Below are 21,081 nucleotides of genomic sequence, written 5' to 3'. Positions count from 1 at the left end.
AAAACCTAGAAAGTATGTGACCCATACTTAATATGAGAGCAAATTTGAAATACACAAAAAACTGAACTGTATCTTATGTTAAGAGCACTTTGTTAGAATTTGAAAAAAAAAGGTTTTATTATAAATAAACATTAATACCAAAAGTAAAACTGGAGTTTCTGTTTTAATTCAGGTTTTCTCAGTAACAACAATTGATCATATTTTAAAAAAATCTACTAACCTCAGGACTGATAATCAATGGATCTCTTTCATGTTCTAACAAATGTGTTGGTAGTCTTGGTAGGTCTGTGTAATTGTTTGGATCACCTCCTTAAAAACATAAAATCCATGTTGCATTTTAAATAATTAATATGAAGAATACTATGAGGAAGCTCACATAAATGATACCCTCTTGGACTTTAGTTTTAACCAACTCCTGGTTTGATTATCTCCTCTTGCATGCTTCTGATGGTAGTTATCTTTGGTGGATATGGTGAATATGTCAAAGCAAGAACTACACCACTAGGAAGAAAAATGTCAGGTCAAGGTCATCAATGGGTTTTCAATGAAAAATGAGGAAACCCTCACACCACAGGGCAGACTGAAGCTAACCCCAAAACAACATTATACACAGATACAGCCAAATAGTTGCCTTTATTGAAAACTAGAGGATGCCCGCAAAATCGCGGTCAATTGAGCTAAATGTGGACACAGTACTAATTTGACTGATCCAAACAAAATGAGTAATCATTGTAAAGGATCATCTACCATACATCAATTGTGTACAGTTTTGTTAAAATTGCTTTAGTGGTTTAAGAGGAGTTGACCATTAACTTTTTTCTTTTTGTTTTTTTAATCCTTCCTTATCAAATTATCTTTCTCCTAAGTCAGAACTGAACTATTTTTAACAATCAAAGAAAAAACCTATCCCAATCCCGAAATTTAAATGGTGCACCCTTAAGTTTCATATCCTCATGCCAAATGAACTTTCCTGGAAAAATTGGTTTAATCTGGGACAAAGAAGCTGTTTTATTGGTCCCAGGTTTAAGTTGACCCACGGGTATGGGGGGAGCTGATGTTTTTCTATGACGATGACGACACAGACAAAGACAAAGTGAGGACTTCAAAAGTTGATATGGCCCGTTGTGGAAAAAAACAAACTCCATTAAAACAATCTGACTGCTCAAGACATGCGTTGTGTAAATGACCTATCTTTGCAGCAATGGATTAATTCAATATTAGCAGTCTCTACCTGTAACCCTGGTGCTATTAGCTGGTTATCCTGAGGCTTGCCCAAGTTTTCACTCCATGGACAGTGGGCAAGAGAGTAACCATGATTTTTATGTTATCAAGAATTTCACTTATAAGCACACTATAGGGGGCCTTCTTGGTCTAGTTTGAGGGTGTTAATGTTTTTGCAACATCAAGACGCAGAAGAGACATTAAAGCCTTGTTCCTTGATATCAGTTATTTCAATGTATCATGCGAGTTTTTTTCAGGTGCATATTCACTCCATAACCATCCTTTCATATGTATATACACATATGTAATCAACCCCCAAACTCGTAATTTTTTAATGGATAAATTGGTGAGAAAAGTAAAAAGGGGACTTTTTAGCATTTTGTCCTATTATTCTGCGAAATTTCATGTTAATTATCAAAGAATTACGCCCAATAATGCTTTCAAGTAGGTCATCGAAGTAGTGTCTTGATAACTCGAAAAATATTTTTATCCAGCTCAAAATCAAACATGCATGTATTTTTGTGCTTAACAACTGTACAAAGTTTTGATTATCAAATGGAAAACACCGGGAGACAAAGGCGAAGACTTACCCGCAGACTTCGGGTGCAGGTGTTTTTACACATAACAAGGGGGAAGGTTTACTTTGGCACATTCTACGCCTTTCTATATTCTGCACCTCAGAAAAATGGTGGATGTTGTTTCGTTAAGTAAAATAATGAATGTACAATACTTGTGTAACACATGTACACACGATCTGGACAGTATGTCAATTGAAATGTGCGAAAGCATATTATAACACACAGTCTCCTAATTGGTATTATTTCCCAAAAATTTGGGTTTTCCGTAGAAAAAAAGATTGTTTCCAGGACAAATTTAGGAACACTACATTTATACTTTATATCACAAATATATTCGACCTTGTATGGTTTCAGAGGAGTTGCGGCTCAAAGAAATCGGTCTCTTCCTTTAGTAGTATAGATGTATATTTACATATAAAGTACTTATTTAAAATTTCATCAAAATCAATAAAGTAGTTAACCAGGGCTTACAATGTTTCCACATGCAAAACACAGAAGTTGGGTTATCCCCTTTGCAGCCATAAAAACTGTCTTCCTTCATGCACATCAATCTACTTATGCTGTCTAACCTACCTATAAAATTTAAAACTTTAAAAAACATAAATTGCATTAGCTCTCTTTAGAGACATTGTGTAAACATTTTCTCCCTAAATGTAGATCTACAAAGGATGCCCACCTAACCTTCCTGAGTGTTTATGAAGAGTTGTGGTCACAAGATTTGTTAAAAGGTGAACCATTGGACATATTGACAGGTAGAATGTGCAATTCCTTAATATCCTGGTGTAAAAATCCTGATGGTCATGACTATAGAAATCTCTACTGCCTGAATGAATTTTGCTAGATGTCTGCTCTGACAGTTTAGGAACGTTTTGTATTCAGCACAGAATCATCCAATAAGTGGCACTTTACAGAAATGATTGTGGGGCTGCTATGTCGATTTAAGTCTTATATATTAACAAAGATCCTTTCTTTCATTATATAGATAGTAAAAATGGTTCAGAGGCAAACACATTCTTGATAAATAGGAAATAATTCCGTGTGACAAAAATAAATACAACACAGATCGTTACTGGTTGCTCTTCAAAATTGCTTTTCAGTATTTCACAGTTAGAAATCTAGATTAGAAAACAAGATAATATCACTGATGAATGGACAAATTCATTCTAGTCAACAATCACTTCCAAGCCAACTCACTTTCTCTTTAAATGTGGTGATAATTATGAAGACTATTAATAAGTTTGTATGTACATGTAATAAAGAACCTAATCCTATTTATTTACAGGTGTAACAAATCTATTACTTTTTCCATTTGTTTATCCCTATTACCAGGTATTACTGATTGTGGTAAAAATTCCTTACCGGAAGAAAAATCTTTTGAAGAGAGAATGCAATGAAAGCATTATCCATAATTTAGAAATGAGAAAAGTCCACAAAAATGACTTTTTGCATTATTTTTTTAAGTCCAAGGGCCATTACTTTGCAAAAAATCAACTGACTGAAACAAAATACAAACTTGATACTATTAAGTGTATATCAGCAAGCATGGCATAAAAATGCAGAAAACACTTGTCACGCAATGTACCAAATATCAAATAAAAAACAGCAATCATGAGAAAAAAGTACTGAAAATTAAGTTTGTGTATTAATTTTCAAAGTACAAGGGCCATAACTCAGCAAAAAAGAAACAAACCAGAACAAAATTAAAACTTGACCTGTAACTTGTCATGATAGAGCAATGCTACAAAAATTTATAATGTATACAAATGTATCTTCAAGCATGCCCCCCCAAAAAATGTGGAAAACTGACTTGCCTCAAGGATGGGTCCAATTAAGGGCATGATGGGCGTACGTCCGCCTTTTCTAAATGAAACAAAACAAAAAACTATCGTAATCTGCTAAATATTGCATTGAATATGGCAATTTATCATATTAATTCATTCGACATGTCATAATTTGATTTTATTAGATACTGATTCTTGTAATTATGCCTCACCTTCATCAAATCCTGGACCTGTCCCTGTGCCTGACTGAATTAAGGCTACATGGAATGCAAACCTTAAGTCCTTTTCAGAGAAAGTTACCAATAAGGGACTAATAAACAACTTTTCACTCAGCTGCTAAGATACTATAATGTATTAACCTAAAAGTCTGGCAAAATCTAGACCTACCATAAATCAATGGGTTGCCTGTATGAAAATTAATTTAAGTTTATTTTTGCCTTCGTAAATAGATGTTTTCCCTGTTCCATTTAAAATATAGAAAAGGTCGTGAAAAATCTATTAATGTAAATGTCTCTTTCACAGTACCTCTGTATACCTGTGTATAATAATGTGGCTAGCTGCAGCCTGCCCTGGGGTATGAGGATTTCCACATGGTTCATTGAAGACCAATGGATAGCCTTGGATTGATATTTCATCCAAGTGGGGTTGTTGTCTCTTCGACATAATCACCATATCTATTCTCGTTACATTAAAATCAGACCATCAATGAATAACAAAGAAACACCTGTAAATTCATAAAAAACAAAGTGCTATTCTGCATAGTTACAGGTATTATTCTATACTGTCATAGCAAAGAAATTCTCAGCCTATTTGGAACTGATGTTAATTTACCATTTAAAATCATTTGGGACATACATCTGAAACACCAAAATATTGACCAAAGTGATGCTTACTCTTGCAATAAAGGATTTTTCCTAGGGCCCTGAACAGGAACAATGATGTATCCCTTCCTCCAATGGCTGCTAGTTCATTCTCTGGTGAACCAGTCTGACTCTCAGACGATTTCAGTTTAGACTTGGTTGTTCTACTTGATTGTTTTTTTGGTGGTGGTTTTCCTTTCATTCTTCCTGTAGCTACTAAATCTACTGTGTCTAGAGTTAGAGTGACATCATTATTCATAACAACAGAAATTTGATCTGATGATCACAGAAAGTGATTACCTTGCTTAAAAAATTGAAAAAGGGACCACAACTTCTCCAATGATAAACAGAATGTTTACTATAACATGTACATTTTCATGGGGTATTATTTGCCTGATTTGATGGGACAAACATTTGTCTGGGATGTAAATTTTGTAGTCAATTTTTAAATACGAATTGAATGTGCATTATTTGACAGAGTGAATGTACCATTTAACCATTTAAGTTACTGCAAGACAAGAAAGACAGATAATGCACAGCTAACCTATGCTATGCCTGTCAATACTTTTTATAATTCAGAAGTGAGAAGTCCAACAATGCAACACAAAGACTTCTTCAGTGTACCAAAATATTACTTAAATCTGTCTAAAAGTTTTTCAGTTAACCCATACATGACCTGTAGACAAGACAGACAGATAGGCATCTACAGGTACATGTAATAGGCTGACATATAAGCTAACTCTAGTCTGGGAATTACTTTATATTCTGAAAATTTATCCATCTCTCAACCAAATTGATCATTTCTAGTGATTTGTTGTTCATGGATATTAAATGGTCAAAATTCTAGTGAAGTTGATATTATCTCACAGTTGACTATACAAAAAAAATATTTTGAACATATAATTGATTTTACTTATCAATAATGATAAGACCGTTAAAAAGAATAATGATGATGGAAATGTAACCATCAAATAGTACCTTTTTCACATGCAAACTGTAAAGCATTGATAGCACCACGGATATCACCAGCACTTGACATAGATATAGATTCAATTACAGTCTTTGATGGCATACTGAACTTGTGACCTCCCTATAGGTAGAAGTAAAAAAAGAAAAGGAAAAAGTATAAATGTTAGAACAAAATAAGTTCATGTAACTACATGTATAAGTCTAATAAGGCTAAAGAAAAACATAAAGTACATTTGTACTGCTAAGAAATTTGAAAAGTCATTATTCAATAGATGCCTTCAATCAACACAAAGTTTGTAGTTCAAGCATGCTTTGCATAGAAACTGTCTTTGATAGACATACAACTGTTGTTAAATAATCTTTCCCCTTTTAAAACAAAAACATCTGAGTTCCCTGATATATTACTTAAAACAGTCATTCAATATGATGGTAAGAAGTCTTAATGAACTCCCACAGTTTTTTTCTTGTGTATTTGAAATTAATTGGAAAGATTGCATAACCGAAATATGATAATGAGTGCAGAAAAATGCCTAAACTAATGAGTGGTGCAGAACAAGAGTTAAAATCTTCAAGTGGGCTTGACAAAAGTAATTATACCTTTTTCAACATAAAATTTTAATTTTGTGATCAACAAGTTGATATTGTATTTGTGACATTTTAGTGAGAGAATCCACATGTTATTTAGTGAAATTTATAACACAGGGAGCATTTGAAAAAAATCACAGCTATGTAATAAAAATATAGTTATGTTTTTGTGTGTTACTTCCCAATATGAATTTTTATAGGGTTTTTTATGCATATATATACTTGTGATGTATGTATTTTTGTGGTTTTCATGGACAATTTAGAACTATAAAATCAAGAAGTCAATGAACTATTATCTCCCCTGATGAAAGTGGAATAATTGTTTGTTGCATGGCTTTTGGTTGATGACTGTCTCATTCCCAATCAAACCACATCTCCTATTTTTTAATAATGTTAATCAAAAGGTCATGTACACAGATCCACAAAAATAGAACTAAATGCTTACAAGTGTTTTTAATCTCCAGCAAAACAAATAAGTCAAGCAAATGGTGGACATTTTTTTGGGCTGTATTGAAAGACAAACCACAAAATGGTGGACATTTTATCAATTCACAGAGTGAACTGTCAGAACTCCAGAAAGGTTGGGATATATCAATTCACAGAGTGAAGTGTCAGAACTCCAGAAAGAATGGGATATATCAATTCACAGAGTGAACTGTCAGAACTCCAGAAAGGTTGGGATATATCAATTCACATAGTGAAGTGTCAGAACTCCAGAAAGGATGGGATATATCAATTCACAGAGTGAACTGTCAGAACTCCAGAAAGGATGGGATATATCAATTCACAGAGTGAACTGTCAGAACTCCAGAAAGGATGGGATATATCAATTCACAGAGTGAAGTGTCAGAACTCCAGAAAGGATGGGATATATCAATCACTGGTAATGAGCTGAAAAAAACATAAAGGAAAAACTTTTCTGATGTATGACATATAAATGGATAATTAAATGGTTCATGTTAATTGCAATGTTCAATGTGGTTATTTATATCAGGAAATAATTATGATAACTTTACAGTCATGTATTCCTTATTAAGATTACTACAGATCTTTTTTGCTGTAAGAAGAATATATATGGTTCTTTGCGTATAGGTAGGGAAATGGCCTAAATAATGTTATTTAGTCCATGTGGTATGTAATGGTAATTTAGTTTTAGGAGTGGGGTAAACATGATATTCCTTTTCCATTACTTCTATAGGAATCAAATTTTACACTTTCTCTTGAAAATTGACTTTCAAGTTTTTTTTTCTGATATTTTTGCCTATGAGAAGATCTATTTCGCAATTTGTCATAGGAAATTACCTGCATTGACTCCTGTTTGGCTATTTTTGTCAATACTTTAATCATACTAGTGGAAGCAACTGCATTGAAACTGAAAATAAAATAAATCAAAATTTAACAAAAACTGAAGAGTATTGCACAAAGCGATACAAAATCAACTGTAGGCTCAATAAAGTACTAAAAGTGTCTTAAGCATTACCAGTAACCAATCTAACTATTATTTTGACTATGCAGAGTAATGCATCTGATTAATAGGAAATAAATTTCTCCAATACAAGTGAATCAAATAAGGAACAAATTTCTAGAAACCTCGTCATCTCAAAAACAGTCAATCACAGGCTTAATTTGGCAAGCATATTTCTTAAAGCTCTTGTATTTAGGCTGGAATTATCATACAGAATCCAATAAAATCTTTTTTTTTTTCAAAATCACACCAAAAATTTAAAAAATCCATTTTTTGGGGCATGATCCCATTAGGCACCTTACAACTCAAAACTGTATGAGATATCTGAAATCTGATTGAAAAATACAGGCAAGGTTTTTCATGAGGAATCAAATATTAAAAAAAAATCAAAATCACACCAAAAATTTAGAGACAATTCATTTGGGCGTGACCCTCCTCTGACTCCTTATTATTCCAAAACTGTTAATGATATCTGAAATCAGATTCGAAAATGCAGGCAAGGACTTTCATGAGGAATCTAATAAAAAAAAATTCACAATCAGACCAGAAATAAACTATTGAGATGGAATCCATCTCTGTGTCCCCCCACAGTGGCAATTAAGCTATATATATACGAAATGTATAAAAGTGATCTACCCATGTGCCAAATATCAAAAACCCACATCAAAAGGCAAAAATGTTTCAGCCTAGACCCCAGGAATTTGACCTTGATGTCAAATTTCAAGGTCACAGGCCATTATCCATAGAAGGCGACACATTGTCTCTAGGTGATCTACCCATATAGTACAATTTCAAAACAGATTCATTCACTAATACTCAAGCTATTTTCTGGACATCAGGAAAATAAATGTTTCTGGCCTTCCTTTTTGGTCCTTGATTTCTGAAAAGTTCAAGTCTTTACCCAAAAAATCAATCGAAGTCTGACCATTGTGGTATAGAATATTGTGGAACAATAATGTAGATATTCCTATGTTTTTATTGGAGTTATATAGTTAAATTCTAGGAAATGCTTGTTTTAAGCCCCTTTTTTGGCCCTTAATTCTATTTTGAGTTTGAAACCTTGTTATACAATTCTATAAAGATCAACGAAGTAATACTCATATTATCGCACGAAAACCAAGTGTCTATGAATGACGAAAACAACTGGGCCATACAACCACAAATTGTTTGCAGTTGTACAAGAAGAAAATTATATAATGTATGCAACCTATTGATAATTATTTTATGTACAACTGTCAATGAGGAGCATCTTTAACCATTTATACAGGAGCTCAACAGGGGTGCCCATTATATTCTTTGTTGATCAATAATTAAAATAACAAAAGGTTCTGTAACATGGATTATACTCTTCAAATTTGTCAATTTCAGTTTGTGTAAATCTGCACTTTTTCAGGTAAACTGTATACTAATGGATTTTCTTTGAAGTTTCCTGAAGATTTTTGAAGTTATCTTTAGTAATTGATAGCTGTCATCAACTCATGGCATGTAAAGTAGTCAATTAAGTCTTCATGTCATTTCAAAGAGAACTGCACAGCTATTTCTACCATATACCATATACATATAGCAAATAAATCCACAAAGAGAACTGCACAGCCATTTCTACCATATACCATATACATATAGCAAATAAATCCACAAAGAAAAACACAGAGTTTCAAATGCGAGCAGATAAGTTTTGTCCTTCCTTAGACAATGTCATCAGAACAGTTTTATTTTTATGTCAGAATCAATGTAGATCACAGCATATTACTTCAACAGTCTAAAAAGGTCGGTAATAAATAACTTCTCAAAAACAGAGAAAGTAGGTGTACAGTGGAAATATCAAAGGATTAAAGTTCAATGGATGATTTTGCAATACAAACTACACAAAAGAAAAGAATTGATTCTTGTTGGGATATGGAATGTCTGTTACCTGAATTAAAAGATCATAATATAATATGACATCTGAAGGAAGACATTAAATTATTGCAGAACTCAAACAAATGACTACTAATTATAATTGGTATGCGTTGCTCATCCTTTATGTATCAATCGAACAATTACAACTAACAACAGCTTCAACAAATAACCTTCAATATCAATTATTATTTGTGTGTTTATATATCAAATCAGAAACATGCAAAAAACAAACACTGATAAGTGAATCAAATCCTCCCATGGAGTTATTAGCTTTCATATTAATCAAGAAAAAATTGACTTTGATGTCCTGTTTTTTTTTAGTAACAGTGACCATGTTTTTCCAAAGGATCAAAAATCCCCACATTAGTTCTATGCAGGATATCCTTAAGTATATTCATACCAAGTTTGGTTCCAATTGGTCAAATAATATATGTGGAAAACTTCTGTCTGACCCCTATGTTCTATTTTTATTAACAGCAGCCATATTTTTTGGCGCATCAAAAATCTTCACACCAGTTCTATGCAGGACACCTCAAAGAACATTCATACTAAGTTAGGTTCCAATTGGTCAAGTAGTGTCAGAGGAAAAATAGTTGAAGACGACGGACGACGATGATGGATGCCAAGTAATGGTAACAGTTCACATGGCCTTTGCCCAGGTGAGCTAAAAACTGGAAGCAATGCTTAACCCCACTCCCTAATTTAATAACATGCACCATTTGACCTTCAACTTAATCTGGATTCAAATATAAACAAGAGGCTCCCGGGAGCCTGAATCACTCACCCAGTTAAATTTTGCCTTATGATAAGGATCCTTTCAGCGGTTGAAAGAATTTGGTTACACATTACGGTTTTGGAGATATATGAGAAAAACTTCTGGTTAACCCCATTGTTATATTTTTAGTAACAATGGTAAAGTTTTTCCAAAGATAAAAAATTCCTACATTAGTTCTATGAAAAATACCCTTAGGAATATTCATACCAAATTTGGTTTAAATTGGTAGTGTCAGAGCAGAAGATTTTTGAAAGAAATATCATTAAAAATAAGAGAAAATATATGAGAAAAACTTCTGACTGACCCCTGTGTTCTATTTTTAGTAACATCAGTAATATTTTTTGACAGATCAAAATGCCCACATCAGTTCTATGCAGGATACCCCAAGGCACATTCATACCAAGTTTGCTTCCAATTGGTCAAGTAGTGTCAGAGGAGAAGATTTTTGAAAGAAATAACATTAAAAATAGCACAAAAAACATAGAACAAGAGGCTCCCAGGATTCTGAATTTCTCACCTGGTTAAATTTTGTCTTTCAAGGGCAATATATTTAACAAGGAATTGTCGAAATATTTTGACTTCAGAAGACTTTGGTAGGACTTATAATAAGAATCATTTCTGCAATTGAAGTTTCTATCTATCATAGTTTAAAAGATATTGGCTGAAAACTGTAAAAAAAAAAACCCAAAAAGTCATTTTTTACCTTTCAAGGGCAATAACTCTTACAAGGAGTTGTCTGACAACTTTGATCCCTTCTAGACTTTTGTAAATCTTATAATACAGATCATTTCTGTAATTGAAACAATTTGGCTAAATCGCTGAAGATATATTATGCGAAAAACTACTGTCTGACTCCTATGTTCTATTTTTAGTAACAGCAGCCATGTTTTTTGACAGGTCAAAAATCCCCAAACCAGTTGTATGCAGGACACCCAAAGGAACATTCATATTAAGTTTGGTCAAGTGTCAGGGGAGAAGATTTTTTTTAAGAAATAACAAAAATAACAAAAAATGTTTGAAAAGGGCAATAACTAAAACATGGCTAAACAGATTTAAACGAAAATTTGACCACAGACAGATCTCATCATGCTGAATGCTTTGACCCACGTCAAAATTTGGGTAAACCTTAGGGTTTAAGAGATATATAATAAAAACTACTGTCTGAGCCCTATGTTCTATTTTTAGTAACAGCGGCCACATTTTTTGACAGATAAAAAAATCCTTATATCAGTCTTATGTAGGATACCCAAAGGAGCATGCATACCAAGTTTGGTTCTAATTGGTCAAAGTGTCAGAGGAGAAGGGTTTTTTTTTAGAGAAATAACATCAAAAATAGAAAAAAAACACCAAATAAAGGGCAATAAATCCAACACAGCTAAACAGTTTTAACTGAAAATTTGACAACAGATGGATCTTATCATGCTAAACACTATTATCCAATCATTATTTGGCTAAACTATATGGTTATGGAGATATATGCAAAAAAACTATCATCTGATCCCTATGTTCTATTTTTTAGTAACAGTGGCCATGTTTTTTGACTGATCAAAAATCCCCACATCAGTTCTATGCAGGATACCCCAAGGAACATTCGAACAAAGTTTGGTTCCAATTGGTCAAGTAGTGTCAGAGCAGAAGAGTTTTGAAAAATTGTTAACAACGACGGACAGTGACGGATGCCAAATGAAGGCATTAGCTCACATGGCCTTTGGCAAGGTGAGTTAAGAAGGGGATGGCAAAATGATCAAAATGGCCTAACTTAAGATGACCTTATGGATTTTGCTTAAAATTAAACATAACCTTATTTTATAGTACTTAACAACTGTATACAGTTTAAAAACTCATTGCTTAATTCTCAAGTTATCATCTGGAAACAAAGAATGTTCAGATGGATAGACAGACGGGCAAGCAACTTTTCAGGGGTATTACAAAACACCCAATAGATTCTGTGTTCAATAGATTCCATTCTGCAATGGATTAACAAATGAAAGATTAGTCTCCATTCCCCTATTTTATAGATGACATAGTCAATGCTTCGCTTTGTGAAATCCTACTGATTTTGATCAAAATTTAAAATAGGAGGTGTACAGTGGAAATATCAAAGGATTAAAGTTCAATGGATGATTTTGCAATACAAACTACACAATTTCCATCTTACTTCAGGTCAACAAAGATTACTTGGAGGCAAAAAGATGTTTCATTACAAGAATTCATTCTTACAATAATTTGTTTGAAAATTTCGTTAAATGTAGAGGAAAATTAGGGCAAACACAAGAAAATGTTAGCATGGAAAACACTTTTACCTTCCTCTTCAATTTAAAATTTCTGGATCCAGCTATGATGCCTTTATTCAATAGCCCTTATTTTTTATCCATTAATCTCTTTTTTTCTTTTCTTTTTTTTTTTAAATATTCTACAGAACATGAATGCATTACCTGATATTTTCCACATCTAACTCTTGTTGGAGATCTTTAGGAAAGAGTAATCTCTCATTAGATTCACTCTTTGTAGAATCACTGATTATAAACACTAATGGACACTTTCCAATCTTTCTATACTTCCTGAAATAAAAAACATTAAATCTTAAGTGACACATCCACTTGGAAAATTAAAGTTAGCCCTAAACCTCCTACTGACAAGAATCCATCATTTATTATGTACATTCATATAAAATGAACTCAATTTTCATACAAAAATTTCCTCAAAATGTTGTTTAGAGTGTAAATACATGTAAAGAGAGACAGACAAATGCAGTAGTTTCTGATAAAAGTTTATACTTTCCCTATAAGGTTGGAAGGTAATTGTACCACCAAGAGGACTATATTGATGATGCACCCTATGTTCTTATGAGCCAGGCATCAACTAATATGAATATTCCAGACTACCTAGAATACCCCACTCTGCATTAAGGTAAAGGTTCAGTAAGCGTCTATCCATAGATATTTAAAAATTTTGTCTGTAGTTAGAACTCGCAATTTAACACAACATTCTAAATTTTCAGCATGTGTTACCAAGTTTTTAACTGAGAAATACAACTTTCATTTCACCAAAAACATAGAAATCCCTGGATATCTAGTACTTATATACCATATAATGTGTTGTTATTCTACTATAAACACAAAATCTGGTTTATAGAATTTCTTGAAAACGTTATATTATGTTCCTTAGTGTATTTGTAGCATTTTTAGCAAATAAAATTAGGGGGTCAGCAGACTTGTTTATTTACTATAGACAAATAAACATGAAGAATTTGTTATAAAAAATGAAAAAAGGGGGACATGAAGGTGTTTTATTGGCAACATCACATTAACATGCTCTAAACAAGGATTTCAATGTCACACCTAACTTTTGGCTTGAAATTAATTACACAATGAATTTTAGTTTCAGGTTCAGTCCTTATGTGTAACCTCATCAAAGGAAATAACATGCATATTGCTGGAAAGAAATAGTTCCCCGTTACTTTATATCATTTTAACAGATGTGACATATTTTTTAAAACACAACCTACATTGTATATTAGAGTGGTTAAAAGTAATGGCTAAGTTTATTTAAAAAGATCACATTGGACAGAATATTACTATACATGCATGTAAAAGTTTCAACCATTCTCTGGTCAATAATAATTTTATATTGAAAAAAATATTCAATATTGAAACAATAAACCAAGTGAAACTAACATACGATCATACTACATTTATAGAATATGAAAAAAAAAATTGTAATACAAAAGCTGAAAACTGGTTCTTGTTGGATTGTAACAGCCGAAAACGGTGTTCAATTTTGTGCCATTTTTCTTCAATGACATTAAGACTTACTGATTCTTTATTTTAAGTAGTTGACACATTTTTAGTACAGAGAAAACATTCAAATTTGATTTGACCTTTATTAAATGTTTGACATAGTATAAAGATATTACCTGAATGAAGTGCTCGAAGAAGTTTTAAGTATGCAGTTATTTAGGAAAATGTTTTTTTCTTACCTTTTTTGACCCCTTGCTTTTTAAAACATTAGGGCCATAGCCTATCAACATTAAATACAAATAAAAGAAACAAAACTTCCTTTTGTGATATGAAACTGTGAGGCACAATATCATAGATATACTTTGACTCAAATTATTGTCCAGACATCAGTATTTTTTTTTGTTTCTGATGCCTATTTGGTCCTAAGTGGTTCAAGTTACAACCTATAAAGTCAGTGTCCAAGTATCTTTTGTTGTTACATGATACAGCCTTATTTACAACTTCAAAGAAATCCATATACTTATACTCCAGTTATTGTCCAGACATCCTGGTATTCCTTAACAGTATTATAAACAAACCTTAAAATCAATACCAGCTTCCGTTTTGTTGTATGGTACAACTTCATCGTAAAAATCTAAATACTTTTCTCAAAGAGTAATCAAGTAGAAATCAAAAGAATGTAATCTAGTCACAAAGACCACACATGGAAAACCGACAAACACAACAAAGAACATAAAGTAACTAAAATAATACGTACAATGTACCAACTAACAAAAGTAAATAAGCAAGTCGAACAACTAAAAACTGGGAGCATGGGCCAGGTGCACCTGTAGGGTAAGCGTCTTCTGCTTTTCTAGAAACACCCACCAACTTGACCAAACTGATGTGCAGACAACAATTGTCTATAGTACCACACTAGGATCTGGAAACGGTAAAAAATGCCGGTCATTGACTGACAAAGTTTTCAAATGTCCGACAATCATTTTCCAGTATCGGACATTAAAAAAATTCGTCAACCCTAATTAATTACAGTCAACATGGTTTTATTACTTTATAAACATCCTAGCTATCTGTCTCCTAATTGTTTATTGGAAATTATTTAACAGGTGTGTGTCAATATTAATAAGCCGATGTACAGCACCTGTGACTGCTATTTTACCTGTAACTGATTAGTTGATTGCATAATTAAATTAACAATATTATTGATTTAACGGTTCACATGCAGCACCATTATGTATACAAATTAACTGAAGTGACTCAGAGAATTTTCATACATTCATTACTTGATTTAAATAAGGAAAAGATTGACAAAACCATTTTCCCCGCCAATCTTTCAGCAGTAACGAAAGAACATGGTGCTGAAACTACGAATCAGTTGTAGTTTGTTATTATTAATTCATTGATTGAATCTTTTTAATACAGAAGCTAACAACCCATTCAAATCAATATACAAAATGTATTCACAATTTCTCATTTTTAAAATAATCAATATTTTTTTCATCATTTGGGAGTTTTTGACTGTTTGCCGATGTGAAGCAAAAGTCTGAGAGACACGATGTTTTGTTTACATGTCAGGACATCCACGTGTGGTTGAAACCTAACTCGTTCACTCGTTGAGATATTTTGTAAGAGACAGAGTACAAGATGGAATAACACAAATTCCTATATTAATCTTTAAATAACTACAAAAAGGATTTTTAAAGTTTAAACTCGATCTAGGCAGGTAAAAGACTGACAAAAACATCTGCTAAGTAGATAAAATGTCTGACATGGGCTGTCCGGACCCTTGGTACCACAATGTACAATACAAACTTTCTTGTCATACAGCAAAATCCATCTAAACTGAACCCCAAAAAAACTGTCTAAAGCACATATTCATATCAGTGTAAATGTATTTTGAACCTGGACAAAACAAACATCTGTGTTAAGTGAACAAAGTCTGCAGTTAAGTTGAAAATTTACTGTAAAAAAAATATCACTGTAACCCTGAACAATGTATAGACCATACTTCAGTGTAAAACGATATCATTGCAACCCTGAACAATGTATAGACCATACTTCAGTGTAAAACAATATCACTGCAACCCTGAACAATGTATAGACCATACTTCAGTGTAAAGCACAATACAGTTATTGAATTACTAAAACTGTTCAGATATTGTCTTCTTAATGGTATGACAAGTACAAAGAAGGAGAGTTAATGTCAAATTACCTCACAATGTAAAATAACTAGACAAGGAAGAAATTTAATTTAACTTACAATGTTATGAAATAGCCAACAGGATGGGAGATCAAGTTATCACAAAGTATCATGAAATAACAAAAAGGGAGAGGGACCTAAACATTCTAAACAATGTCATAAAATAATTTAGTTGAATTAAATTACCTCACTATGTCATGGAAAATTGTTGCATCTCTGTAAAACACATTTGGAAACTCCTGTAATAATCAAATAGTGGGCATCATGTTACTACCCACAAAAAACAAATGTATAGCATGAATGTAACTGATTTGATTTTACCCTAACAGCATTATACATTCCTGACCAAAATCAGACCAAACAAATTATATGGACAGAGGAAGGAACAAACAGACAAACAGACAGACAGGGTGATTCCTGTTTATAAACTTTGTTTGTGCCATATAAAAAGAAGCAAACTAATTAGCGCTTAATGAGCCTAGCCTTTAACAGTTTTCTGTGTAATAATTCACACCTACTGGCAATGGTAGTATGGTATGCCAAGGAAAGTATGGTATGCCAAGGGAAAAAATACAAGTCAGAAATCTGTGTAATAATTCACATCTACTGGCTATACTTAAAAAAGTATGGAATGCCAAGGGAAAAAATACAAGTCAGAAAGCAATAAAGTTTCATGCATGATTCACATCACCCCCATTTCAAAGGTGCTTTATCTTAATATCAATTTTAAAACCCTGTCTGCTATATTGTCAAAGTTGACTTTACAAAGGTTATAATAATACCTTATGCCATTACACTCATCAGTAAAATCTAGAACATTCTGGAAATTGTGGGAAAGAGTAATCAAGGGAATCAAAGTTATAGCAGTAATCAAAAGAATGTAATTCAGGGACAAAGACCAGACATGGAAAACAGATATACACAACAAAGAACATAAAGTAACTAAAATCACACACACAAAGTAACAAAAGCAAATGAGCAACTCGGACTCCACTAAAAACTGGGAGTATGGACCAGGTGCACTGGAAGGGTAAACGTCCTCTGTTCTTCTAAAAACACCTGCCAAGTTGCTCATAAAAAGTCAAGTCCAGGGTAGACAAAGGAGGAAAGGAAAACTATGACCTGTTGAATAAATCAGTTTTCATAGTACAGATGGATACACCATAACGATCCACAAGTTCATGATGATGACCATAAAACTTCCGTAGTGATGACTTCAATCTTGTAGCAATATAACCTTGTTCCAGAAGCCAATTTGTTAGAGTTCTAGTGCGATACAAAAAGTCTGCATAGTTTCGGCAAGCTCTGGCATAACATATGGGTTGTGATATGAACACTCCATACGCAGGTGCTGAAGGGATGTTGCCACAGATGAAAGGAAAGTTGACAATATATTCTGAATGAAAAGTCATCACGTTTGTCGTAAAGTTTGGTCAATAATTTTCCTTTACCATCGATTTCTAAGTGTAAGTCAAGATAAGAGGCTGACTTTACAGTGTCTGTAGTATCCTTTACCTCAAGTTCTTTGGGGGTAGATGCGATGTATCAAATTCCCAAAAATTAGGATTGTTTAAAGATAATACGTCTTGTATATAGCGAAAATGGAGATCAAAGGATCTAGCCAAACGATATTCTTTTTTTCGGGTCAGATCAGCTATAAAGTCAGCCTCATAAGAGTGAAGGAATAGGTCTACAAGTACAGAAGCACAATTTGTTCAAACTGGAATACCGACCGTTTGTTGAAAAACATGTCCACCACACTGGACAAATATGTTGTCAATTAAAAATTCCAGCATTTTGTAAACATCTTCCTCTGTATATTTGGAAGATGACTTGGAATTATTTCTTACAAAATATGAGGAATCTCTACCAAGAACTATATATTTGTATCTAGGTGTACCATCTTTTTTGGAAAAACAACGATGTATAATGTATAAGTCGAGATTTTAACTGAGTATGGGGAATAGAAATATACAGTGTTGAAAAATTACAGGTTTTTATGCTATTATATTCAGATAATAGTCTTGAATTGATAGTCAAAAGATCTTTCGAATTTTTCAGGGTCCACATTGAATTAATACCACTACGGGAGTAACAAGTATTGTGGTAGGACTGCAGACCCTCTTTGACAGTTGTGAGTATAGAAGGTAAAAGTTTTGAAAGAGGTTTTGGTAGTACATTTTGCAAATCCAGCTATGAAACGTCGTTTGTATGGATTCTTGTGGAGTTTAGAAATCCAGTACATAGACAGTAAATCACATTGTCCTTTGTAGAGAGACCAAAAGAGGATAGCACAGATTTATCATTTTCCACAATAAAAGGTACATGTATCAAAGAGCTAACTGTAAAAATACAACCCCCCCCCCACCCACTGAGAGAAAATCTACCAAGACTATTCACCAGTCTCAGCAAGAGAGATAACCAACTTATTTCTATCCTTTTAGTACTGAGCTACATGTATATAATCATGTTGTGCACTTTAGTACGACAATGCTCTGAATTCTTACCTCTACAAGTATAACTTTTCTAGACGACTGGTCCTCACCGAAAATACCTAATGAGTTGTACTTATTAGCCCTTAATAGAAACTGCTGAAACAGTGACATCTGGGATTCCGATGGAATATAATTATGGAATTTTTTATCTGAAAACAAAAAAAAACAATGTTAGACTACATTATCATAATTGTTTATATCCTTTTTACATTCAGTAGTAAAAAAACAACACCTCATGAGATACTGTACATTGAACATAATACTGATAGCAACCATAAATGTTTAAAAGGACATAAAGTAAAGGAGTGTAATATCAGAATTCATCTACTATAAAGCACTGTATAGAACATCTTGATGTTATATACCATCAAAATGTGTGGTTGCAATATGTAGAGAATGAAAGGAAAATGTATGTTACAGACAGGCAAACATAAAAAATAAAATTCCCATTTCTTTGAAGTAGAGCAAGTTGGAAAATATAATACATGTACATGTTAGTCTTTACCCCAAATTTGTTCTTTCTTAAAACATAATCCTAAGGCTAAAAACTTTATTTCATCCTGAATTCCTAAACCTTCCAATGAATTCTAGAAATACTGTGAGCAATATCCCCCTCCAACTTTGCTTATGAATATCAATATTAATCATGAAACCCCTGAACTCGTTCAAAAGCAAAACAGGACGTGTACAATGGAGATCATTAATGTGTGAAAATTTCATCAAATTCCATTCTGCAGTTTCTGAATAGTTGCAGCTGAAACTAATATTTCATTAGTTATTTTAATTAATATTTAAATTGTTCCTGACCCCTCTTTCCCTCACAATTAATTCTAGAGTAGCCCTAATCAGTATATACATTCACTGCACATAAAAAACAAATTTTCCAAGATTTTTTTCAAGCTAGCATAGTTAATAAATTTTCACAACAAACAACATTACCATCTTGATCAGTAAGTCCTTGGTTATACGTTGTAGTAATTGGGTTGATCCATTCCTGTACACTATACTGAAGGTCATGTGATAAAGCCTGTATGGTCGCTGTTTTACCTACTCCAGATGCCCCTGTTAGCAGAAGAATTGGTGGTAACTGGAAGGAAACATTGACAATAAAACAAAGGTAGAAAACAAGGTAACTTAAAATTAATAATAATTTCTCAAGCCTTAGATACCAAAATGTACAGACTTTTTAGGGTATGTCTGATAATATACAATTAATGACTTTGGATGAGTTAAATATCATCATTTATCAATCTTATAATTAAATCTATATATAATAAAAAATAATAAACAAGGCCACAGGCAAAGTGATTATAGACCTCAAGGGTTGATAAATCATAATATAAACTGAAATCCAAAATTACCAACTGTTTTATTACATGACTAATTTGTTCCAACAATTTCAACTGACAAAATTTCTGGATGAAACTAACAAGCTCAAAGGTAAAAATCAGTACAGAGATACAAATGTAAGCATTTGTGACTTTCCTAAATCAATTATAACGTTCAGTGCTCCAGCTAGAAGTTTAAAAGGGCAGGGTCCCTGGGAAGGAAAAGACACTTTTGTTTGCCTCATGTTTGTTTTTCTGTTTTGTGTGTGTTTGTGTTTTCTCTTAATTCACAATGTAAATTACTCATGCTGATAAAAGTCTGAACAGGGAAATCAGCTTTTGACGTCTTGGTAAGTCAAGGTATTTATTTAATATCATCTTTATTGAAGGTAGAAACCTGTATTTTTTTGCCCATTGCTGCCGCTCAGACCAGCCAATATTGTTGAATGAACGTAAATGGTAAGTAAGGAGAGCTACTATTGGCCAAAAGAGACATCTTAACATATTGACCAATCATAAATAAAGATTTAAAAATAAGTTATAGTATTTTACCAGATACTATATTTGGGTACACGATGAAGCCTTCACAAGTTTTGAATGTATGCGAGCAATTTTGCGCAGGGATCATCATAATCTGCGAAGGACCATTCCAATCAAAATCATGGTTATTTCTAGCCATATAATAACAAGTTTTATTGCCTGATAAATACAATAGAAACCTTAAAACTAAAGTTAACAAAACCTCACTCTATTCCATCAACTTTCATGCCATGATGGTGAAAAACAGAAGTCATTAGATATGGCATTCACTATTTTTTGAATTAGTATGTGTCAACTTATGTTGAACTTAAAATGTAATTATTACCATCAAAAATATATTGGATACTACAATGAATACCAGTATAAAAATAGGAGAGGTATTATGATTGCCAATGAGGCAGTCATCCACCAAAAGCCAAGTAACAAACAATTAAATTTTTACAGGTCACCACATGGTCTTCAATGATGAGCAAAACCCATACCATAAATCAAGCTGTAAATGGTCCCAAAAAATGTAGAAAAAATTGTAAAATGAATAAAAATGAACATAGATGACGACCCCTGGACTATAGGTTTGTGGGTAGGGACAGGCACATAAAGTATTTGGCTGGGTTTGTGAGTGCTAAACCCTCCTCCTAACCTGGA

The 21,081-nt window shown here is 32.9% G+C and overlaps 1 protein-coding gene across 5 annotated transcripts in view; it reads right to left on the bottom strand.

Moving 5' to 3' along the window:
• LOC148629945 (cell cycle checkpoint protein RAD17-like) overlaps window positions 1-21,081 on the bottom strand; it is a 38,175-nt gene that overhangs the window by 6,252 nt on the left and 10,842 nt on the right. For all 5 annotated transcript variants that reach the window (XR_015918341.1, XM_088560135.1, XM_088560152.1 and 2 more), the window contains 8 exons: window positions 19,508-19,655; window positions 18,581-18,717; window positions 16,260-16,312; window positions 12,569-12,694; window positions 7,297-7,366; window positions 5,419-5,530; window positions 4,474-4,671; window positions 221-309 (listed from right to left, as the gene is read on the bottom strand). Coding sequence is in view for 4 of the 5 variants with exons in the window: in XM_088560135.1 (XP_088416261.1) it covers window positions 221-309; window positions 4,474-4,671; window positions 5,419-5,530; window positions 7,297-7,366; window positions 12,569-12,694; window positions 16,260-16,312; window positions 18,581-18,717; window positions 19,508-19,655 (933 nt within the window). In the remaining variant the exon portion in view is untranslated. The remainder of the gene's footprint in view (window positions 1-220; window positions 310-4,473; window positions 4,672-5,418; window positions 5,531-7,296; window positions 7,367-12,568; window positions 12,695-16,259; window positions 16,313-18,580; window positions 18,718-19,507; window positions 19,656-21,081) is intronic.

Source organism: Perna viridis, chromosome 1 (genome assembly GCF_037379345.1).
Source record: "Perna viridis isolate PV_CMFRI_1.1 ecotype Kerala chromosome 1, ASM3737934v1, whole genome shotgun sequence".
In the NCBI taxonomy this organism is placed as follows: domain Eukaryota; kingdom Metazoa; phylum Mollusca; class Bivalvia; order Mytilida; family Mytilidae; genus Perna; species Perna viridis.
The sequence above is the reverse complement of the archived record's forward strand: the minus strand, read 5'-3'. Positions and strand labels throughout refer to the sequence as shown.